Raw genomic sequence first — 19,242 nt, forward strand, 5'->3', positions numbered from 1 at the left:
GTTCTTACCACCTACACTTCCTTCAAAAACCAACTGAACAAGTCCTGGGTGTCTTAAGATGTGTCCTATCATTCTCTCTCTTCTTCTCATCAAATATAGCCAAATCGATCTCTCACCATCTATATAAAATCGTATAGCCTCCGCTTTTATGTGCAGACATTCTGATTTTTAATGCCATTTAGGCTGCCTACTTATCAGTGTTGACATTCTGATGATGGAGAAACCAGAGTTTTATTGGATGACTTTTGCTGAATTTTAATTACTTTTCTGGGGTAAAACACCAGATCGTTATCAGAGGTCTTACACACGCTATCATAAGATAGAGTACCAAGTGAACTTTCTTCTGCCTTTCAAATGTCCTTTTAAATTTTTTTTATATCTGTTAAGTTCTTCAGTCTGCTGAAACTAATTTTGAATAAATAAATTTATAAACTACCTGAAAAAGAAAAGAGAAAGAAGAGTAATAAATTAATTAGTTTCTTTTTCAGGTATAATTCTGTTACCATTTGTGCAATGTGTAGAAGCGCGATAACTATCCAATGGCAGAAAACCTTGTGCAGTGAGTGAGTTTTGTATGTCGACAAGTCCAAGTGTAGCAGCGTGAGTGAGAGGGGAAGGTAATTCACTACGTTAGTCGCTACAAAAGTGTTCACTTCATCCCCTGGTGACTACACTATTGTGACAAGGCTTCCTTTTCTTCCAGTAGCTCAGTAGTAGTTAACCCCTCCACTACGGGGCTTCGTGCATGTTTGTACCATCAGATAGTAATCATGCTTCGAGCGTATGCTGTGAGGAAGGGTAGCAGGGGTCTATTTTTTCCAAAGTCATGGACGATGAGGTATGATTCACCGCTTGCCATGTGCATTCGTCAGTATGGCAGTCTCACAGCCAATATGTCTGTGTAGTTCTATCTAGTATCTGTTACTTTCTTAGTTTGTGGTCAAATATTAAATGGCATTTCGTATAATCATGTGTACTTCTATTTAATTGTAATACATGTGTAATTGTTCCTTTGGTGAAAGTTTTATTGTATAGTATTGAATCAAAATCTCAAACTAGTTGGTAAACTGTCAACTGTTACTTCTGTCGAAATTCGCGCAGTGTGTGCTACTGATTCTTGCAACTGAGTATTCAGACTTTATGCCATCAACGATATGCACTCCACCTTTGATAAGGTTATAGAAAGTCACAAGTTCTTTTAGGTCTCAGGATACTTCAATTTCATCAGAATCGTTCATTGTCGGCAAGAGGATGACATTCTGATATATCTTAGGAGCATAAGACACGACCATTGGCTAGTCTAGTGTTCACAGTTTCTAAATTAATTCTTTTTTGTTTTTCTTCTATGTCGCTACAACCATCAAATTGTTTTGAGTAGACAACTCATTTGCAACGGGCACAGGCGAGAACCAATTGTGCATCATCAAGTTGCGTCCAGAGCCTGGAATTGGTAAAGTCATCCTCTTTACAGCAGCACTTGGTGTATTATCCAAATGAAAAGTAGCCTACCTTCAGTTGATTTCCACAATAAACTTCAATATTGTGTGTATAAAACATTCTGGCATTTACTACAGCAAACACCTTCAAACCGTATTTTGCCAGCTTGTTTGGCATATATTGCCTGAAAGAACACTTTCCTCGAAAAGAAGCTTAACATTTTGCCAGTGTCACATATTCTCCTACGCTGTAGTTATTCAAACATCTCTGCACAAATCCATCAAATGTATTCGGTATCAGCACCAGTTTGTCAAGTGCTTTCCTCCTTTGTATTGTGGATTCATCATCCGGCTCCATGGCTAAATGGTTAGCGTGCTGGCGTTTGGTCACAGGGGTCCCAGGTTCGATTTCCGGCAGGGTCGGGAATTTTAACCATAATTAATTTCCCCTGGCGTGGAGACTGGGTGTATGTGCCGTCTTCATCACCTCATCCTCATCACGACGTGCAGGTCGCCTACGGGAGTCAAATCAAAAGACCTGCACCAGGCCTCTGGAGGCCACATGCCATTAAGCTGTGTCTGTAGATAACTGGTAGTGTTGGCCTCCAGATCCAAAGATAGCGGGTTCAAACCTGGCAGAGGTAGTCTGATTTTTGAAAGGTGGAAAAAATTCCATTTGACACTGTCGTACGATGTCTGCATGTAAAAGATCTCTCTGGTGGCGCATCTGATGTTTACTCAACAAAATTCATTAAATCTCTGCCATAGACGCCCAAGAGAGTTTCGGTTTACTCTGTCTGCCATCTAGTAGGCCTAAAGTAAAACAGAACATTGAAATTGATGGGCAGACAGCTAGATGACATCAAATTGAAATGGCTGCTGAGGCCATACGATTATTATTATTATTATTATTATTATTATTATTATTATTATTATTATTATTATTATTATTATTATTATTATTATTGTTACCGAGTTTTAGTGGTAGGTAGAGGTGAAAGAAGGTGCGGGCGTGAACGGGTCTCAAACTACGGAATCACAGTTAATGTAAAATTTAACAAGGTTATATTTTCTTTTCAAAAACAAAGAAATAACAAGCATGGCAGGTACAAAGTAGCAAATCAAAAGGGGAGTTACAATATTTACAGGATTTGGGCTTAGCGCCCTGACTTTACACTGCTTGGGCAATCAGCTCAGTTTTACCCCAAACACAAGTTTCAACAGAGGGGCAGAAAACCCCATTCATGCCTAGGAGCCCTTGCTCCAAATTACACTGAAAAGCCTCCTCGAGGCATACAACACTCAATTTTCAAAAGAGCCACTCGCTCTCAAATTTAAGCCTCTCCCAGGCCACACCAAACTCCACCTTCAAGTTGTCCTCACTGGACATAGACACAGGGGTAAAATACCCAACCTACTGAGGTCTATTAAATGAAAAGGGGCAATTACATGACCTCTAAAATAACAATTTGAGAGGAGGCGATCTTGCACTCCTAATACACTTGTTTTTAAAACCTAATCTGGCTCTAGGCCACTAATGCAAGGGCTAATCCCATACTACAGAGGTGACTTTAGAAAAGAGCAATTGGTTTTACATTAACGAAGAATAGGTTGAGAAAATAAGTTCACCTCAAAACAATGTGAGTGGGAGCTCGAGAGGGTTAGCACTCTCTATCCCAATATGCAGCTTAAAAGAGAATAGATGAAAAGATTGGTTACATTTTAGGAAAAGGTTACATGGTGGAAACGCTTCGAACCCGCTCCGAGAGTTAAACTGCCAACCTAGCAAGAAAAGAAGTTATTAAGAGGCCATTACCTGGTGTTGAACAGCCGGAGAAGAAAGAGGCGCTACCCGCCCCCTGCTATGTACTTTACACACTGAAAGATGGAACAGAAGTGGCCCGGAGACCCAAAAATCAGCAGTTTATATCCTCTCGCAGAAGTTTCGAGGCGTTAGGGGAATGAAAACACCCTCCCGCAAATTCTTTATTGGCTAGGGTACCGAAACATATCCAAGTTGGGGGAAGATACATCGGATTGGTCGGAAATAACTCAAAGAAATTCGGGATTGGATAAATCTAAAACAAGGGGAAAAAGAGGGGTATACAGCCAACTTAAACAATAACAGAAGGAAATTTAGCAAAGAACAAACATTTGAAATAAAAATTTCTCCAACAAAATAGTTCTTCGACTCCGCCCTAGGTTGCACTATTGTTGATCTTCAGTAGTGTCCTCTAGAAGAGAAAGTTCACACTTCTTACTTCAAGCGAAACAAAAACACATCAAAAATGACACAGTTCAAAAACTCAAAGTTTTCCATGTGGTGACATCTTCAGAGAAAGTAGAGAATTAGTAGCGTAGATAAAGTTCAGACTTCCTCCAACAGAGGAGTTTCAACAGGCGCACATTTTAAATTAGCGGAGTGGAGGTGTACCGCCCGGTACAGACCTCCCCCCCCCAAAAGTTCCTCCCGGGGTGACACATGAAATGTTTGAAAACAAGGTCCAAGTTTTGATGTAGATATGGAGATTAATTGCCAAAAAAAATTTATAAGATTTTCTTAATTTGGTTTGATTCAGTTTCAAAATTTTGTTGTTGCAGGTGAAGTATAGTCTTTAAGTTTGTAGAAGTAGAATTCCGAAGATAGACTTTTAATACTTAAAATTGATGAAAAATTTTGCAATGTCCACCAAATATTGCTGTTGAATTCCCAAGTGTAGTCATTGCTTATAGTAACTGTTCATGTGGTTGATGTTAATGAAGTTGGATGGCCAGACCGGCCGTTGCAGCTTGCGTCCAAAGGAGGCCGCTCGGACCCCTCAAGTACCCTGAGATACCGCTCGCCCGCACTATGAGGGGAGCAGAGGTGTTGAAACACGCCGCGCCCGCGGTGAACATATACAGGCTGCGGGCAAGTAGCAGGTCGTGCGCCGCGCCTCAGCCTTGGCCGGGAGGAGAGCTCCGGCTCGCCGTGCACCTTACGTCCTCGCTGGAGAAGAGGGGGCCCGTCCTCTGCCCCAGTTGCTGCACGGCGCCGCGCGGCTGCGGGGGCACTGAAACATTAAAGCTAGGCGGCAGAATTGTGTTGGACCATCATCTTTTTGAGGGCACAGGCTTGGTGAAGAGGTTGAGGGGTCAGCGGCGTGCAGATGTCCATGGCATTTAATATAATTTAGCCACAGTGTGTATTGGAGCAGGAGACGGGAGCGTGGTAATGGCCGAGGCAAGGACAGGATGGCAGTTTAACAAATCGGGGGAGGTTTCACACAAATGCTTACATATAAAACAAAATATTATAGAAGGAGCAGAATGCCTTAAGAGGGGGAAACTAAAAAAAAATATAACCTTCATATTCCTATCAAATTATATGAAGCAAGTTGACACAAAATTTACACTGGTTTCACCTGGGACAGGTGAACTCTAAATATCCTCTCGGTGGCTAGATTAACAATAAGGTAACCGGCGTAAGGAAATCAAGAATAATGCATGGCCCATGAAATCTGGGGGCAAGCTTGCCCGCGGGAGCAAAGTTCTTGACCATCACCTGGTCACCTACCTTCAAAGTGGTGGGTCTCCGTCCACGATCATACCTTTCCCTAACCTTTTCATGAGATACCTTAAGATTGGCTTTAGCCTTCTTCCAAAGATCTTTAATGTTATCCGGATCTATTGTCTCGGGTAGAATGTCACTCAGAGACCAGAGGTTAGAGAGCGGCGTGTTGGGAACAAACTTGAACATCAAGGAAGCTGGAGTGAATTTATGAGATTCATGAACCGCCGAATTCAAAGCAAAAGCTAACCAATGCAGGGACGTGTCCCACCTAGAATGATCTTCATGATGATAGGCAATAAGTGCGGACCTGAGATTACGATTAACCCGTTCAGCCAGAGATGGTTGAGGGTAATAAGCAGAAGTAGTTACATGAGAGATGGATAAGTCAAAACAGAATTTACGAAAAAGATTTGATGTGAACGCCTTAGCATTATCAGACACAATATATTGGCACGGACCAAAAGAAGCAAAAATAGCATTTAGGCAAGTAATGGTGGACTGAGCGGTAGCCAGCTTAGTCGGAAATAACCAAGAAAATCTGGTAAAACCATCTACGCATACAAAGATGAACTTGTTAGCATTACCCTTTGACTGGGGGAAGGGTCCTACATAATCAATATACAGGCGTTCCATGGGGCGCGACGCTTGCTGAGAAGACAAGAGGCCTACCTTCGTGGACATGGTCGGTTTACTAAGCAAACAGGATTTACAAGCCTTTACTAGTTCACGGATTTCACCGTCCATACCTTTCCAGATGAACATTTCACGAATCTTTTCACGAGTTTTAAAGATACCAAGATGCCCTCCTAATGGGGTCTCATGATAATACTTGAAGATCATAGGTACAAGAACCGCTGGAACAACAACTTTCATCATCTTATCATGCCTCGAAGGGCAACATAGAACACCATTCCTCAGAACATAAGGGACAACATGTTCCCCAGAAGAAAGGGTTTCCATTATCGGAGCCAGCGTCGGATCTTCACGTTGGTATTTCTCGATATCCCTAAAGAGCATGGGAGCATCTGTTAGGATGGCGTTAACCTCAGATAGTATGGACTCGGAAGGTGATGAACTGTCGACCGGTTCATGGGTCTCGACGTCGTTAGAAAACATACGGCTGAGTCCATCAGCAACAACATTTTCGGTACCTCTGATATGTCTAACATCAAACTGGAAGGAAGAAATACGAATGGCCCAGCGGGCTATACGACCAGTACGACGCGGCCTATCTAAGACCCAGCTTAGGGCTTGATTATCTGTCTCCAGGTCGAATTTGACATGTTCTAGATAAAGACGGAACTTCTCTAAGGCGAATAAGACTGCCAAACCTTCGAGCTCATAGATGGAATACTTGGCTTCTTGAGCCGACAATGTCCTAGACGCATAGGCGATGGGTCGCCTCCCTAGTTCAGTCTCTTGAAGAAGGACCGCAGCTACTGCTGACGACGATGCGTCGGTTTGGACAATGAATTTCTTCGAGAAATCAGGCATAGCAAGTACAGGGGCATTACAAAGAGCTAATTTAAGGTCTTCAAAAGCGGCTTGTTGAGAAGGTCCCCACTCGAATTTGATGCCTTTCCTACGAAGAAGGTTTAAGGGCGCCGCTCTATTAGCGAAGTTAGGAATAAACTTCCTGAAGAAATTCACCATACCAATGAACCTGGCGATACCTTTAATGTCCTTGGGAGGTTTAAAATCACGGATGGCCTGTGTTCTAGAATGATCGACTGCTACACCATCAGGTGACACAATATGCCCTAGGAATGACATAGAGGGCTTAGCAAAGGCAACCTTGGACAACTTAACAGTTAACCCAGCCTTACGAAGGCGATCGAGAACTTCTCGCAGATGATCTAGATGTTCTTCAAAAGTCTCTGAAAATACGACGACATCATCCAAGTAGTGATATAAGTACTCAAACTTGATGTCGGAGAAAACCCTATCTAGTAGCCTAGTGAGTACAGCTGCTCCCGTGGGGAGCCCGAAAGGCACGCGGTTGTATTCGTATAAATTCCAGTCCGTGGCAAACGCTGTAAGATGTTTAGACTCTTCGGCAAGGGGAATTTGATTATAGGCCTGATTCAAGTCCAAGATAGTAAAGAACTTGGCCTTACGAAACCATGAAAAACAAGAATGAAGGTCAGGAAGGGGCACAGATTGCAACACCACCTTCCGTTTGAGAGCCCTATAATCAATTACAGGCCTGAAGCCTCCTTGGGGTTTCGGAACTAGAAAAATAGGCGAAGAATACGCCGACTTAGAGGGCCTAATAATACCATCCTTCAACATCTGATCGATGATTTCTTTTAGAGCCTTCATTTTAGGTGGAGATAGCCTATACGGTGGAAAACGGACAGGAATCGAATCCGTGACCTCAATTTTGTATTCGATCAGGTCAGTAACACCAAGAGTATCAGAGAACACCTCGGGAAACGACTGACACAATTTGCGAATACTATCAGCCTGCTCCTCAGGTAGATGTCTAAGGTCTAACAACATCTCATCCTGGGTAGGCGAAATAGAAGAACATTATGCAGAATTACACTTTAATAGAGGGATATTACAATTAGAGGCAAATTTGAAAGTGCAAGACCTACTCTGAAGATCGAGCACAAGACCAGTGTGAGAAATAAAGTCCGCTCCCAATATAATGGGGCAAGACAAGTGCTTGGCCACAAACAATTTAACTTTCCAAGTGAATTTAAAAATACGAATTTTGACCAATAAGGAACCTAGAATTTCTAATGGGGATGAATTAGCCGAAACATATTGGATTGCCGACAAACAATAGTTAGGAAGCTTACAAACAGATTTCAATTTTGAATACCAATCAGCCGAAATAATAGAACAAACACTACCTGAATCTAAGAGAGCTGTTATAGGCTCGTTATTTAACTCAATTTTAAGAAAGGGGACCAGTGCGGGGGTATCCGCCGCAATCCTAAGACACTCTTTGGGACCTTCAAAAGATGAATTTGAAAATTGCTCGTTCCCTGAATTTACAACCTGTTTACCAGGGGCTGAGTCTCGGGAAGATGGATTAGTCGACTCAGCCGAAGCCACTAGTCACTTTTTATTATTGGCATAGGTGGAATTTGCACCAGAAGTTGAGCAGGAGGGGGTGCTATTTGAATTGGGACAATTCTTGGCAATATGTGAGAAAGCCCCACATTTAAAACAGCCTTGTGCTGAACCAGCTCCATTATTTGCCCTACTAGTTTTGACCAATGGACATTTATTGCGAAGATAGTCAGACGACCCGCAAGCACAACATTTACGGGGTGTGACTGGTCGGCGAGGTGGAGGCCGAGTATTACTAAACGAAGGAGGGGGTTCTTTTGCCACACGCAAAGAATCGGCGTACCTAACTCCTTCCGCTGAGACGGCCAACGCTTCAAGTTCAGAGAAAGTTTGCGGGCACGCCGCGAAACACAAATATGACCTATAAGATGGTGAAATGCCTTCTACAATGGCTTGTACAATCTGGTCCTCAGGGAAGTGCAGAGCAAACACCCTAGTATAAAACTTAATGTCCTGTATGAAATCAGCCAAGTTTTCATCCAAGCGTTGTACACGGTAATAGTACTTCTGAATAAGGGAAGACCTGGCCCTAGCCGGGATGAAGTTAGCTAGCAAATGGGCATGGAAATCCTCAATAGATGATTGCTCGGCAATGGCTCTTACTATTTTATCTGAGAGAATACCAATAGCATACGGATAGATAATTTGCAAAATTTGACATGGCGAAAGAGAAAACACAAGGGCATGATCCTGAAATTCAACTAGAAATCTTAAAAATGAAATTACGTCACTGGTGGTATTAACCGAAAATTTAGAGATACCTCTGAGCAACATTGCCAATGGATGAGGCAAGCTGCTAAACCCGGGTGACATAGTAGGTAAAGGTTTCAATGGCAAGGAAGTTAATTCAGAACGGATGTTACTCAACGATGCACGGCGTTCAGATTCGTTGTCCAATGGGGCAGAGATAGTTTGAGCAGCAACGGTTATCCTATTGACTTCTCCCTTATGAGGCTCTTCCTCGCTACCTACATTCACTGTGGTGGGTAGATCGCTTTTGGGAGGAACCTCCCCTGTTAACAATTGAGTGACCTTGCTAGATAATTCAGACATATTTTCGAGCAGCGTACTAGCTTCCTTCTTCTGAACGTCATTCAACTTTAGAGACAACAGATCGTTAACTCTATTGGAAAAATGAAACAGCCTAGCTTGCACACGCTTAATTTGATTAGGAGAAGGATCATTTTCATCAAAAAAACTAACTACAGAAGCTAGCCCAGTAATATTCTCCGTGATCGTGGAAAGAGAGTCGTCAATTTCTTTCTCTCCCAAATTGGGGATGGAAATGGGCAAATCTAGGGACTCTCTAAGCTTGTTTGTGTCTACTGCAACCGTGCCTCCAGATTGTACATTTCTAATAGTCAATTCATAGATCAACTCCTCCTTGCGCAAATAGTTAAGATGGAGAACATCGCGAGGGCCGGGCATGGTGACAGAACAATTTTGAAAAACTCAAAAAATTCCAGCAACTGAAAAAATAGTTAGAGTTCGGAACAAAACAATGTTTAGCCGTCAAAAGGGGCTAAATTGAGACCCATTCAACCACGCTCTGCTACCACTTGTTACCGAGTTTTAGTGGTAGGTAGAGGTGAAAGAAGGTGCGGGCGTGAACGGGTCTCAAAGTACGGAATCACAGTTAATGTAAAATTTAACAAGGTTATATTTTCTTTTCAAAAACAAAGAAATAACAAGCATGGCAGGTACAAAGTAGCAAATCAAAAGGGGAGTTACAATATTTACAGGATTTGGGCTTAGCGCCCTGACTTTACACTGCTTGGGCAATCAGCTCAGTTTTACCCCAAACACAAGTTTCAACAGAGGGGCAGAAAACCCCATTCATGCCTAGGAGCCCTTGCTCCAAATTACACTGAAAAGCCTCCTCGAGGCATACAACACTCAATTTTCAAAAGAGCCACTCGCTCTCAAATTTAAGCCTCTCCCAGGCCACACCAAACTCCACCTTCAAGTTGTCCTCACTGGACATAGACACAGGGGTAAAATACCCAACCTACTGAGGTCTATTAAATGAAAAGGGGCAATTACATGACCTCTAAAATAACAATTTGAGAGGAGGCGATCTTGCACTCCTAATACACTTGTTTTTAAAACCTAATCTGGCTCTAGGCCACTAATGCAAGGGCTAATCCCATACTACAGAGGTGACTTTAGAAAAGAGCAATTGGTTTTACATTAACGAAGAATAGGTTGAGAAAATAAGTTCACCTCAAAACAATGTGAGTGGGAGCTCGAGAGGGTTAGCACTCTCTATCCCAATATGCAGCTTAAAAGAGAATAGATGAAAAGATTGGTTACATTTTAGGAAAAGGTTACATGGTGGAAACGCTTCGAACCCGCTCCGAGAGTTAAACTGCCAACCTAGCAAGAAAAGAAGTTATTAAGAGGCCATTACCTGGTGTTGAACAGCCGGAGAAGAAAGAGGCGCTACCCGCCCCCTGCTATGTACTTTACACACTGAAAGATGGAACAGAAGTGGCCCGGAGACCCAAAAATCAGCAGTTTATATCCTCTCGCAGAAGTTTCGAGGCGTTAGGGGAATGAAAACACCCTCCCGCAAATTCTTTATTGGCTAGGGTACCGAAACATATCCAAGTTGGGGGAAGATACATCGGATTGGTCGGAAATAACTCAAAGAAATTCGGGATTGGATAAATCTAAAACAAGGGGAAAAAGAGGGGTATACAGCCAACTTAAACAATAACAGAAGGAAATTTAGCAAAGAACAAACATTTGAAATAAAAATTTCTCCAACAAAATAGTTCTTCGACTCCGCCCTAGGTTGCACTATTGTTGATCTTCAGTAGTGTCCTCTAGAAGAGAAAGTTCACACTTCTTACTTCAAGCGAAACAAAAACACATCAAAAATGACACAGTTCAAAAACTCAAAGTTTTCCATGTGGTGACATCTTCAGAGAAAGTAGAGAATTAGTAGCGTAGATAAAGTTCAGACTTCCTCCAACAGAGGAGTTTCAACAGGCGCACATTTTAAATTAGCGGAGTGGAGGTGTACCGCCCGGTACAAATTATTATTATTATTATTATTATTATTATTATTATTATTATTATTATTATTATTCAACCGATGGGCTCTAAGCAATAAATAAAATTGTATGTAGCTCATGAACAGACAAAATATTTCAGGTGGCAGTTGCATCATTTGCCCACAAATCTAAAATATTCTTGTGGGAAGATTTCATTAGCCTATCCATATAAAGCAATCCAATAAGAACTTGCATTTCTTCTCGATCTGTATCAACCACGTCTGATTCACGCCTGTACTTTATTCTAATTTTTCTCTGCTGTACATTTATATGGTGGGTAATTTCTTCAAGAACTGACACTGGAAAAAATAGGTTCCGTACTTAAGTAATTATCTCTGAATTCCTTGCCTCTCCTGTCACTCCTGGAAGGTAAATTACATTGTTCCTCCTTGGTCTGCGTCTGCGCTGGTTTGGTGCATGTAGTTTTCATTGGGTTATCTTGTCATGGGCAGTGTAATAAGGCCCTAAATTAATGGCAGTTTCTTCATCTTCCCCTTCTTCAGCGGATTGTTCACTTACGTTATTGTGGTCACTATTTCCAACCTAATCTACCTCGGAATCATCAGAAGAACTGTTGTCATCCTTCATAGTCCAATTGCTCTTGAAGCCAATTAGCTATTTGCTTTTAATCACTCTTAATGTAGACAAAATAAACTACACGTAAAAATGTAAATAATAATAATTAAATCTGGGTAGTTAATCATAAGAGTTCTAAGAATTTGAGAAGCTAAACACAAAATACAAAAATTGTTAATCAAACAAAAGCAGTAAAAATGCATCACACAGATGGCCTAGGAGGAGCGCTTCACTCACTAGCATGTAGCAGTGTACAGTTGAGTGGCACTAAACTCATTGAAGGTGATGCGGTTGCACACTGACTAATCCCCCCCATTCCTGACATTTCAGCAAACAGCTACTCATTGTTACAGGGTACTGTTGATGGCTTCCGAGCTTTTATAGCAAAGTAGCAACGGTGGGTTAATTATGGAGATAACTGAAATTGTAATAATAATAATAATAATAATAATAATAATAATAATCGTAATAATTGGATATTTCCCGTACATCTATCTTCAGATTCATGTCAGAAATTACAATTTCTTTAATGATTTTGAAGTTGAGTTCTTACAAGCCAAATATTCAGCATTCTTACAATACCGGAATAGTAACAATCTTATAATTGGTTTAACTTTTAGTTATGTTTATTGTTTTAGCCTCGCATGATCAGTTTTCTGTGCGCTGGTTGATTGATTGCAAGAAAAGTTTTTGTTAGTGTGGCGACAGGTTGAATGCTTGGTAGTGTACGAATGAGAAGGACTGGTGCAGGGTAGCCGTTAATGTAATAATGATTAAGTAAAAACGAGGACAATACTGTACTAAAAGGTAGCTTTAGTTGACTCCTTTAATCGCACCTTTTTCCCAATTGTACTTACCCTAATTGGAATTTCAACATTAGGGTTAAGCCCCCCTAAAGATTTAATGTTCTGTGTTAAGGTGGTGATAGTAAGAATTAAATGGGCTGCTCTTCTCTACCATGAGAGAGATCTGTTGGGCAGAAACTGTGGTTTTTTTCTACCTTCAAGGAAGCAATTTTTAGTGCAGCAAAGTATGTATGGTGGTGGAAAGACCAGTGTCATCATAACCAGAAACTTGAAAATTGTCCCAAAATACAGGGATAAATGTACTGAATAATGGGCATGCTTATGACGTTCCTCTGAATTTTCTGTTATGTGTGATGGTGGGTGAGATGACTGCTGGAAACACATGACTGGTGGTATTGAAAGCAAACTTATCGTGTGCATTCAGTTGCTCAAAAGGTCTATAATGATCTTGGAAAAGGGTCGTTGTTGTTCTGTATTTTTTGTTGATTTTTATCCTTGCAGGAGTTCAGCCCTTTCCTGCCACACAACCTATCTCTGTCAGTGCGACGTCAGGAAAATTTATTAAAAAGTACCAGTCACTAATTATTTCTCTTTACAAAGTCGGCATTATTGCCGCCTCAAATTTCATCCAGCAACAAAGTTATTAACAGAGGCGAAGGAAATTACTTTGAAATATATTATCTTGATTTTCCATTTCAACTCCTGGCAAATGCTGTGACGAAACTTTGCACAGGTACTTCCTTTCAAATTGAACCACTCATTTATTGTAAATGCCCAACAAAGTGTAGATTCCCCATTATATAAATAGGCACGCTTGCTTGTCTCTCCTGAAGATCTCCCAACACTCGCCACTGAACCCTGGAGGAATGAAATAGGCATTATAAAGTGCTAGGGTAAAAGGTATTGCAATGTCTGGATTTAATTCCCATAGTCATCATATTAATGTTATTTACACTAGTATCAGGATCGTGAAAGAATTAAATTTATCCAGTGACAGCTGACTCGTTACTCTAAAGGGAATATAACCCATGAGGCATGGGATGTTTACAGGGCTCCAATATCAATAAGGTACTGTAAACAGATGTCTGTCGGTGAGAAGATCAAGACTTACAAAGAATGTCAATCTGTTTCCTATTTAGAAATTGAATTTTAATGTTTAAACCGAGTGAAAGAAAGTGTACTTTTGAATTTGAGTTTTAATCATCATTTTAGTACTGCACCTGTCCCGAGCTCATCAGTGCATCATTTATGTAATTCAGTTTCACAAGTAAATATTTGAATGGAAGTCTATGGATGAGAAACTTCGGACATTACTTCCCGGGCGTAAAAGTCCCATCTTCCCTACTTTCACTGTATCAATGGCTAAGCTCAGGAGCATATGGGTCAATGGTCTGTTCGCTAAAATAAAAAAAAAGGGCACTAATTTAAATATATTGAAAGTAGGGTGTTCTCTGATATAAGAGGAATACCCTAATACTATTAAATGAGAAGAGGTTTTGTTGCCAATTATTAAAACAAAGAATTTAATAAATGGATAAAGTCACAAGATCAAATCGTACAAGATAATGCCATGTTATTACTAGACCTGGGATTTTAAGGCAAATGCCTACTTCGTTCCTTACGAAATAACATGATTTTTTTAAAAATATGTTGATGTTTCATGATAAATACCTTACATTAACAGAGTTTTATAGTGCCCTAAAATGCCTATTTGGACCTTTAGAGGCTATTTTACTATTTTAGTGCCTAAAAATGCCTATTTTCTACATTTAAAATAAAATTCAACTTCTGTAATTTTTACAATCACACAATGGACATCCCTGGAACGAGCAGAACAGCAGATGGTGGGTTTTTCACAGAAATGTGCTCTTCCCAGACAACTGTCACCAAAGGAATGCTGAGTGAAGGGTGGAGGTGGAGGATTAGCTCAGAACAACAACGAGCAGGTAGTAAAGGACGTACTGTGTCGAGTGACGGGGTGAGGGGTTGGGGGGGAATTATCTAGGAAGAACAAGGAGCAGGTAGTAAGAAGGGACATTCTGTGTCAAGTCGCTAGTGAAAGAACATCTGTTTAAGTGAATATAGTTCATCATACCTAAAACGAAATCATCTAAGAGTGCGCTTATACAACAGTGGCTTGTACAATTTTCAGGGATGACTTTTGATGGCAAGATTTTCTGCCAGTACTGCAATAAACAGGTATGTGCATATATCTTAAATTTCATATTAATCTAAAACTAAGGTTTTGATATTGGCTCCTCTAATTAATTGTAGAGACCTAGTCCAGACGACCTGGGTTCGATTTATAGTACCTGCAGTAATTTAGAAATCTGTGAGGTCTGAAACGGTGTTGACCCAGCATCGTGAGGACGATTGAGAAGCTGCAGTGGGCAGGGGTCACGGAGGCAAGGCAATACGGCTGAGGGATGTATCGTGCTGACCACACCCACCCAATATCTGCAGGCCATGAGCTGGGCAGTAACCGTTACTGAAAGCCAAGCCCCTTCGGGGACTGTAGTGTTCTTGTTCTTAATTAACTTTAGGGTAATAATGGCTTAATTTAAATAGTTCAAAATGACAAATTTTATTCAATAGCTCACCTTTTCTACTCCTCATCTTAGTCTCTAATTGACATCACTTTATTTTGTTTTAGATTTCACATGAGAAAAAATGCCACCTTCAGCAGCATGCAGATACCTGCCAGTCACAAAGCGAAAGCAGCCGTGAAAAGTAACATTAGACAGACTCTGCTCACACAAACTATATATCCTACAACCCATAATGGTTTCTATGCTGATATGTGTAGAGCCCTAGTTGCAGCAAATATCCCCTGGAATGCTGTGCATAATCCGGTTTTCGGAGATTTTGTACAGAAATACACCAAGCAGCACATCCCATCAGCATCTACATTAAAGAAAAACTACTTAGATATTTGTTACAATGAGGTCATTTTGTCAAGCGGGGAGGATATTGGGGAGTCTTGCATATGGTTGTGTGTGTGGACGAAACCACCAACTCTGTGGGCAGGTACATTGCTAACCTTATAGTAGGAAAACTGGAACCCAATCGGGCATCTACTGCTCACCTTCTTTGCTCTAAACAGCTTGAGAAAGTCAATAGTCAAAGCATTGCATACTTCATCAACAAGGGGTTGCAATTGTTGTATCCTGGGAGTGTTGATGATTCTAAAGTCCTTCTCCTCGTCTCCGATGCAGCTTCCTACATGATTGCCACTGCACCTCTCCTCAAAACTTTCTATCCTTCTTTAATTCATGTTACTTGTATGGCCCATGCCTTGTATAGACTTGCAGAAACAGTTAGGGCCGAGTTTCCTGCAGTAAATACTCTCATTTCAACAATGAAGGCTCCATCAAGAATAGCCATCTTTCGAGAGAAACTCCCCTCTATTCCCCTTCCACCACAGCCAATCATCACCCGTTGGGGTTCCTGGATGGAAGCTGCCCTGTATTATGCAGAACATCTTGAGGAAATCATGACTGTGATAGACAATTTGCCTTTAACGGACAACTCTGCATGTGTGTCATCTGTCAAAGAGCTGTTAAATGATTGTTCCAGTGTTCAGAGAGACATTGCGTATATTCAGGCAAATTTTTCATTTCCTCCAGTCACCATTACAAAAATGGAGGAGAAAGGAAACAGTCTCAAACAGCAATTTTCTGTAATTGAGGAAGCTGAGAATAACATACAAAGTGCTGGAGGCAAGGTAGGGGACAGAATAAGAGACAAGTGGTCTAGTGTACTGCAGAAGAACTCAGGTTATTCAGTGCTGAAAGGGGTACCTCAGGTAATGGATCGGGAAAAGGTAGACTTACCAAGTGAAATAGAATTGAAAGATGTAGGTAAATTTTCCTATGCCCCTCTAACATCTGTGAGTGTGGAGCGCTCTTTTTCTGCTTTCAAAATGATTTTAACAGACAAAAGACACAGCCTGACTGTGGAAAATTTGGAGAAGATTATTGTTATGTACTGTAAAGCAAAGTACGAATGAAAATACTGTAGGAATGTTCCTCACAAATAATAAACACATACTCCATTCGTGTTTACACCGTTATTGGATGCCTACAGTGCTGTAATTGTGTACAGTGATTTTAGTATTAAGGTTTTAGATCAGTACTGATAATGGTATATCATATAATCCATAACTTTTTTGACACATGACTTTTTTATATTGTTTTTGATAAATGTATTTTTTTTCTGTCTTAATTTTGCAGTTATTTCGGTTAAGAATAGGGGTACTATGTTTGTTAAAGTAAAAAAAGTATCACGTTACAGTTTAAGTGTATATTGTAATATTTTAAACTCTATTTCCTGCCTATCCACACATTTTTAAAGTGCCTATTCTCTCTTTTAAAAGCCTATTTACTTATTTCAAAAGCCTATTTTAGGCGCCTAAAACTAATTTTTTTAGAGCCTAAAATCCCAGGTCTAGACTTATTACATACATAAAAATCATTTATATGCAGAATGCCCGAATGTCCTTGCTAGTTCATATTCTATTTTGGCTATCATTTGGCATGCCTTAAATTGCCTTATTAACACACACTTATAATGTACACTTTATACAAATCACAGGTTTATCCTGTCACCTAGCAATGATACCCGATGGTATCTGTTCACTGAATGTATCGACAAAATATGCAAATGACAGAGGCCATACTATTTTATCTGGCCGTTTATCTGGTTATGAAGTATTTTACAGATATAGATTTGCACATTTTCCTACCCACGAAATCACATCGCCACATATCGAACATACACTCTACCGTACTTGACCAAATCAACTACACATTACATTAATCGCATATACGCGTTCTCTGAATACAGCTTACCCTATTATTTACAAAGTGGACCAATGCAATGTTGGTTTCCTGCCTGTCACCATAATTCACTCATGAATAACACAAATAAATGAATAGAGTATACAAAGAAATAAACAATCACTTGTAAATACACTGACAAACAATACATCTTGAAAATATGTCCTAGTTAAGCCATATGCTGACGTGTCAAGTCTCCCGATTTGAGCGGGAGACTCCTGATTTTTCATCGTTCCTCCCGATCTCCCGATCGCAGGGTCCGATCTCCTGATTTTCAGAGCAATATCTGTAATTTTCCTATTATTTTAAACTCCCGTGGATTTCCTCGTTCTATAGATATATGGCTGAGTATGGCTGGTCGATAGTAGTTCTAATGATGATACCAGATGGCAGTACGGGGCACGGTGGCCAGTCATATGCTGCTCTTTGGTCTATAATACAGTCATTCTCTTTGCAAGCGAGTAACATTCTCTTTGGAGTAACCTAACCTCAGAAGTAGCACACCATAGTTGTTTTACCCGTAAAAGTGCTCGTGTTGTGCCTTAATATTTGTTTTCGCCAAAATGTCAAAAAAGAAATATGATACAGTGTTTAAAAGTGCTTATAGGGAAGAGTTTCCGTGTTTGAGTGAATATGTAGGTGTGAATTTTCAGTTGCACATGGCGGGAAATGCGATATACTCAAGCATATGCAAATGAAAAAACATAAGGAGAGTGTTCAGTGTGTAGAAAGAAACCAGAAACTGAACTTTTCATGTAAAAACCAAGATGTAAATCCTGTGACGAATGCCGAGGCGTTATTTACGTCATTTATAGTAGAACGTAACCTGCCTGTAAATTGTGCCGATCACGGCGGACCTTTGTTTCACAAAATGTTTCCTGATTCGGAAATCGCTAAACGATATGGGTGTGCTAGAACGAAAACAGCGGCTATCATTACAGAAATGTGCATAGAAGAAAGGGCAAAAATTGTATCACATTTGCAGGTGAATGCATTTTCTGTTGCTACTGATGGTAGCAATAAAAGCGACTTGAAGATATATCCCATTGTTGTAACATTTTTTAGGCCTGAACTCAATGAAATTTAGAGTTGTCTACTCTCTGTGCCTATTTTAGAAGGGGATGCTACTGGAGCTAACATTTCCAATCTTTTGCTCTCAACTTGTCGGGAATTCTGCATTCCATAAAAAAACTGCGTAGCTCTTGGTGCTGATAATGCTCCAGTAATGGTAGGATTAAAGAACGGTGTGGCAGGATGTTTGAAGCGGGAAAATAGTAACATAATCATCGTAGGCTGCTCTTGTCACCTAATTAATCTTGCTGCCGAGAAGGGTGCGGTGTGCTTGCCCGTAAATGTAGATGAAAGTATAATTGATTTATTTTATTATCTGGAAAGGAGTGCAAAGAGGAAAGAAAAGTTCAGAGAATTTCAGACTTTACACAACACTGAGATCAGGAAAATTCTGAAGCATGTGCCTACACAATGGTTATCACTAAGGTGTTTAGATAGGATTTTGCTTCAGTGGGACCCTTTGGTTACATTATTTAGGAGCAAAATTGTGAGTAAGGATTCTCAGATGGGAACTTTGAAGACTTACAAAATTCCTAAGCACAGTTTAAGTACAGATGTGTCTTGTTTGTCTGAAAACGTTAAGGAATATCATAACATTTCACCTCACTCCTCAGTTAAAAGGAAAACCCAGTCATCAGTTTCACTAAAAAGAAATGAAACTACTGATCACACTAAGAGCCATGCATTGTCACACGAAGAACGACTGTTCATGTTCCTTTCATCAAATTTACATAAATCTTTTTGCCTGTTTCTCTCAAGTTTTGTGGATGTCTTTGAGAATCCAAACGTAGCTCTTCAGTCAAGTATGCCGCACATCCA

General features: G+C 40.4%; 2 protein-coding genes across 4 annotated transcripts in view; both read left to right on the forward strand.

Annotated features, from left to right (window-relative positions):
• The window catches only part of alph (alphabet), a 201,651-nt gene that overhangs the window by 51,974 nt on the left and 130,435 nt on the right, over window positions 1-19,242 (forward strand). The gene's annotated exons all lie outside the window — the stretch shown is intronic.
• LOC136864172 (uncharacterized) lies at window positions 13,348-16,759 on the forward strand. 2 transcript variants are annotated; one of them, XM_067140827.2, is made up of 3 exons: window positions 13,348-14,460; window positions 14,536-14,713; window positions 15,168-16,759. In XM_067140827.2, the coding sequence occupies exon 3, from the start codon at window positions 15,501-15,503 to the stop codon at window positions 16,521-16,523; it is 1,023 nt and encodes a 340-aa protein (XP_066996928.2). In that variant the 5' UTR covers window positions 13,348-14,460; window positions 14,536-14,713; window positions 15,168-15,500; the 3' UTR covers window positions 16,524-16,759. The 2 variants fall into 2 exon arrangements, with proteins under 2 accessions (XP_066996928.2, XP_068082290.1); XM_068226189.1 differs by having other exon boundaries at window positions 13,348-14,713.

The sequence above is a fragment of the Anabrus simplex genome, chromosome 2 (assembly GCF_040414725.1).
Source record: "Anabrus simplex isolate iqAnaSimp1 chromosome 2, ASM4041472v1, whole genome shotgun sequence".
Taxonomy (NCBI): Eukaryota; Metazoa; Arthropoda; class Insecta; order Orthoptera; family Tettigoniidae; genus Anabrus; species Anabrus simplex.

Bases quoted from the DNA above. Each gene is read 5' to 3' on its own strand.
- LOC136864172 (XM_068226189.1), top strand. From the start codon at position 15,501: ATGGTTGTGTGTGTGGACGAAACCACCAACTCTGTGGGCAGGTACATT.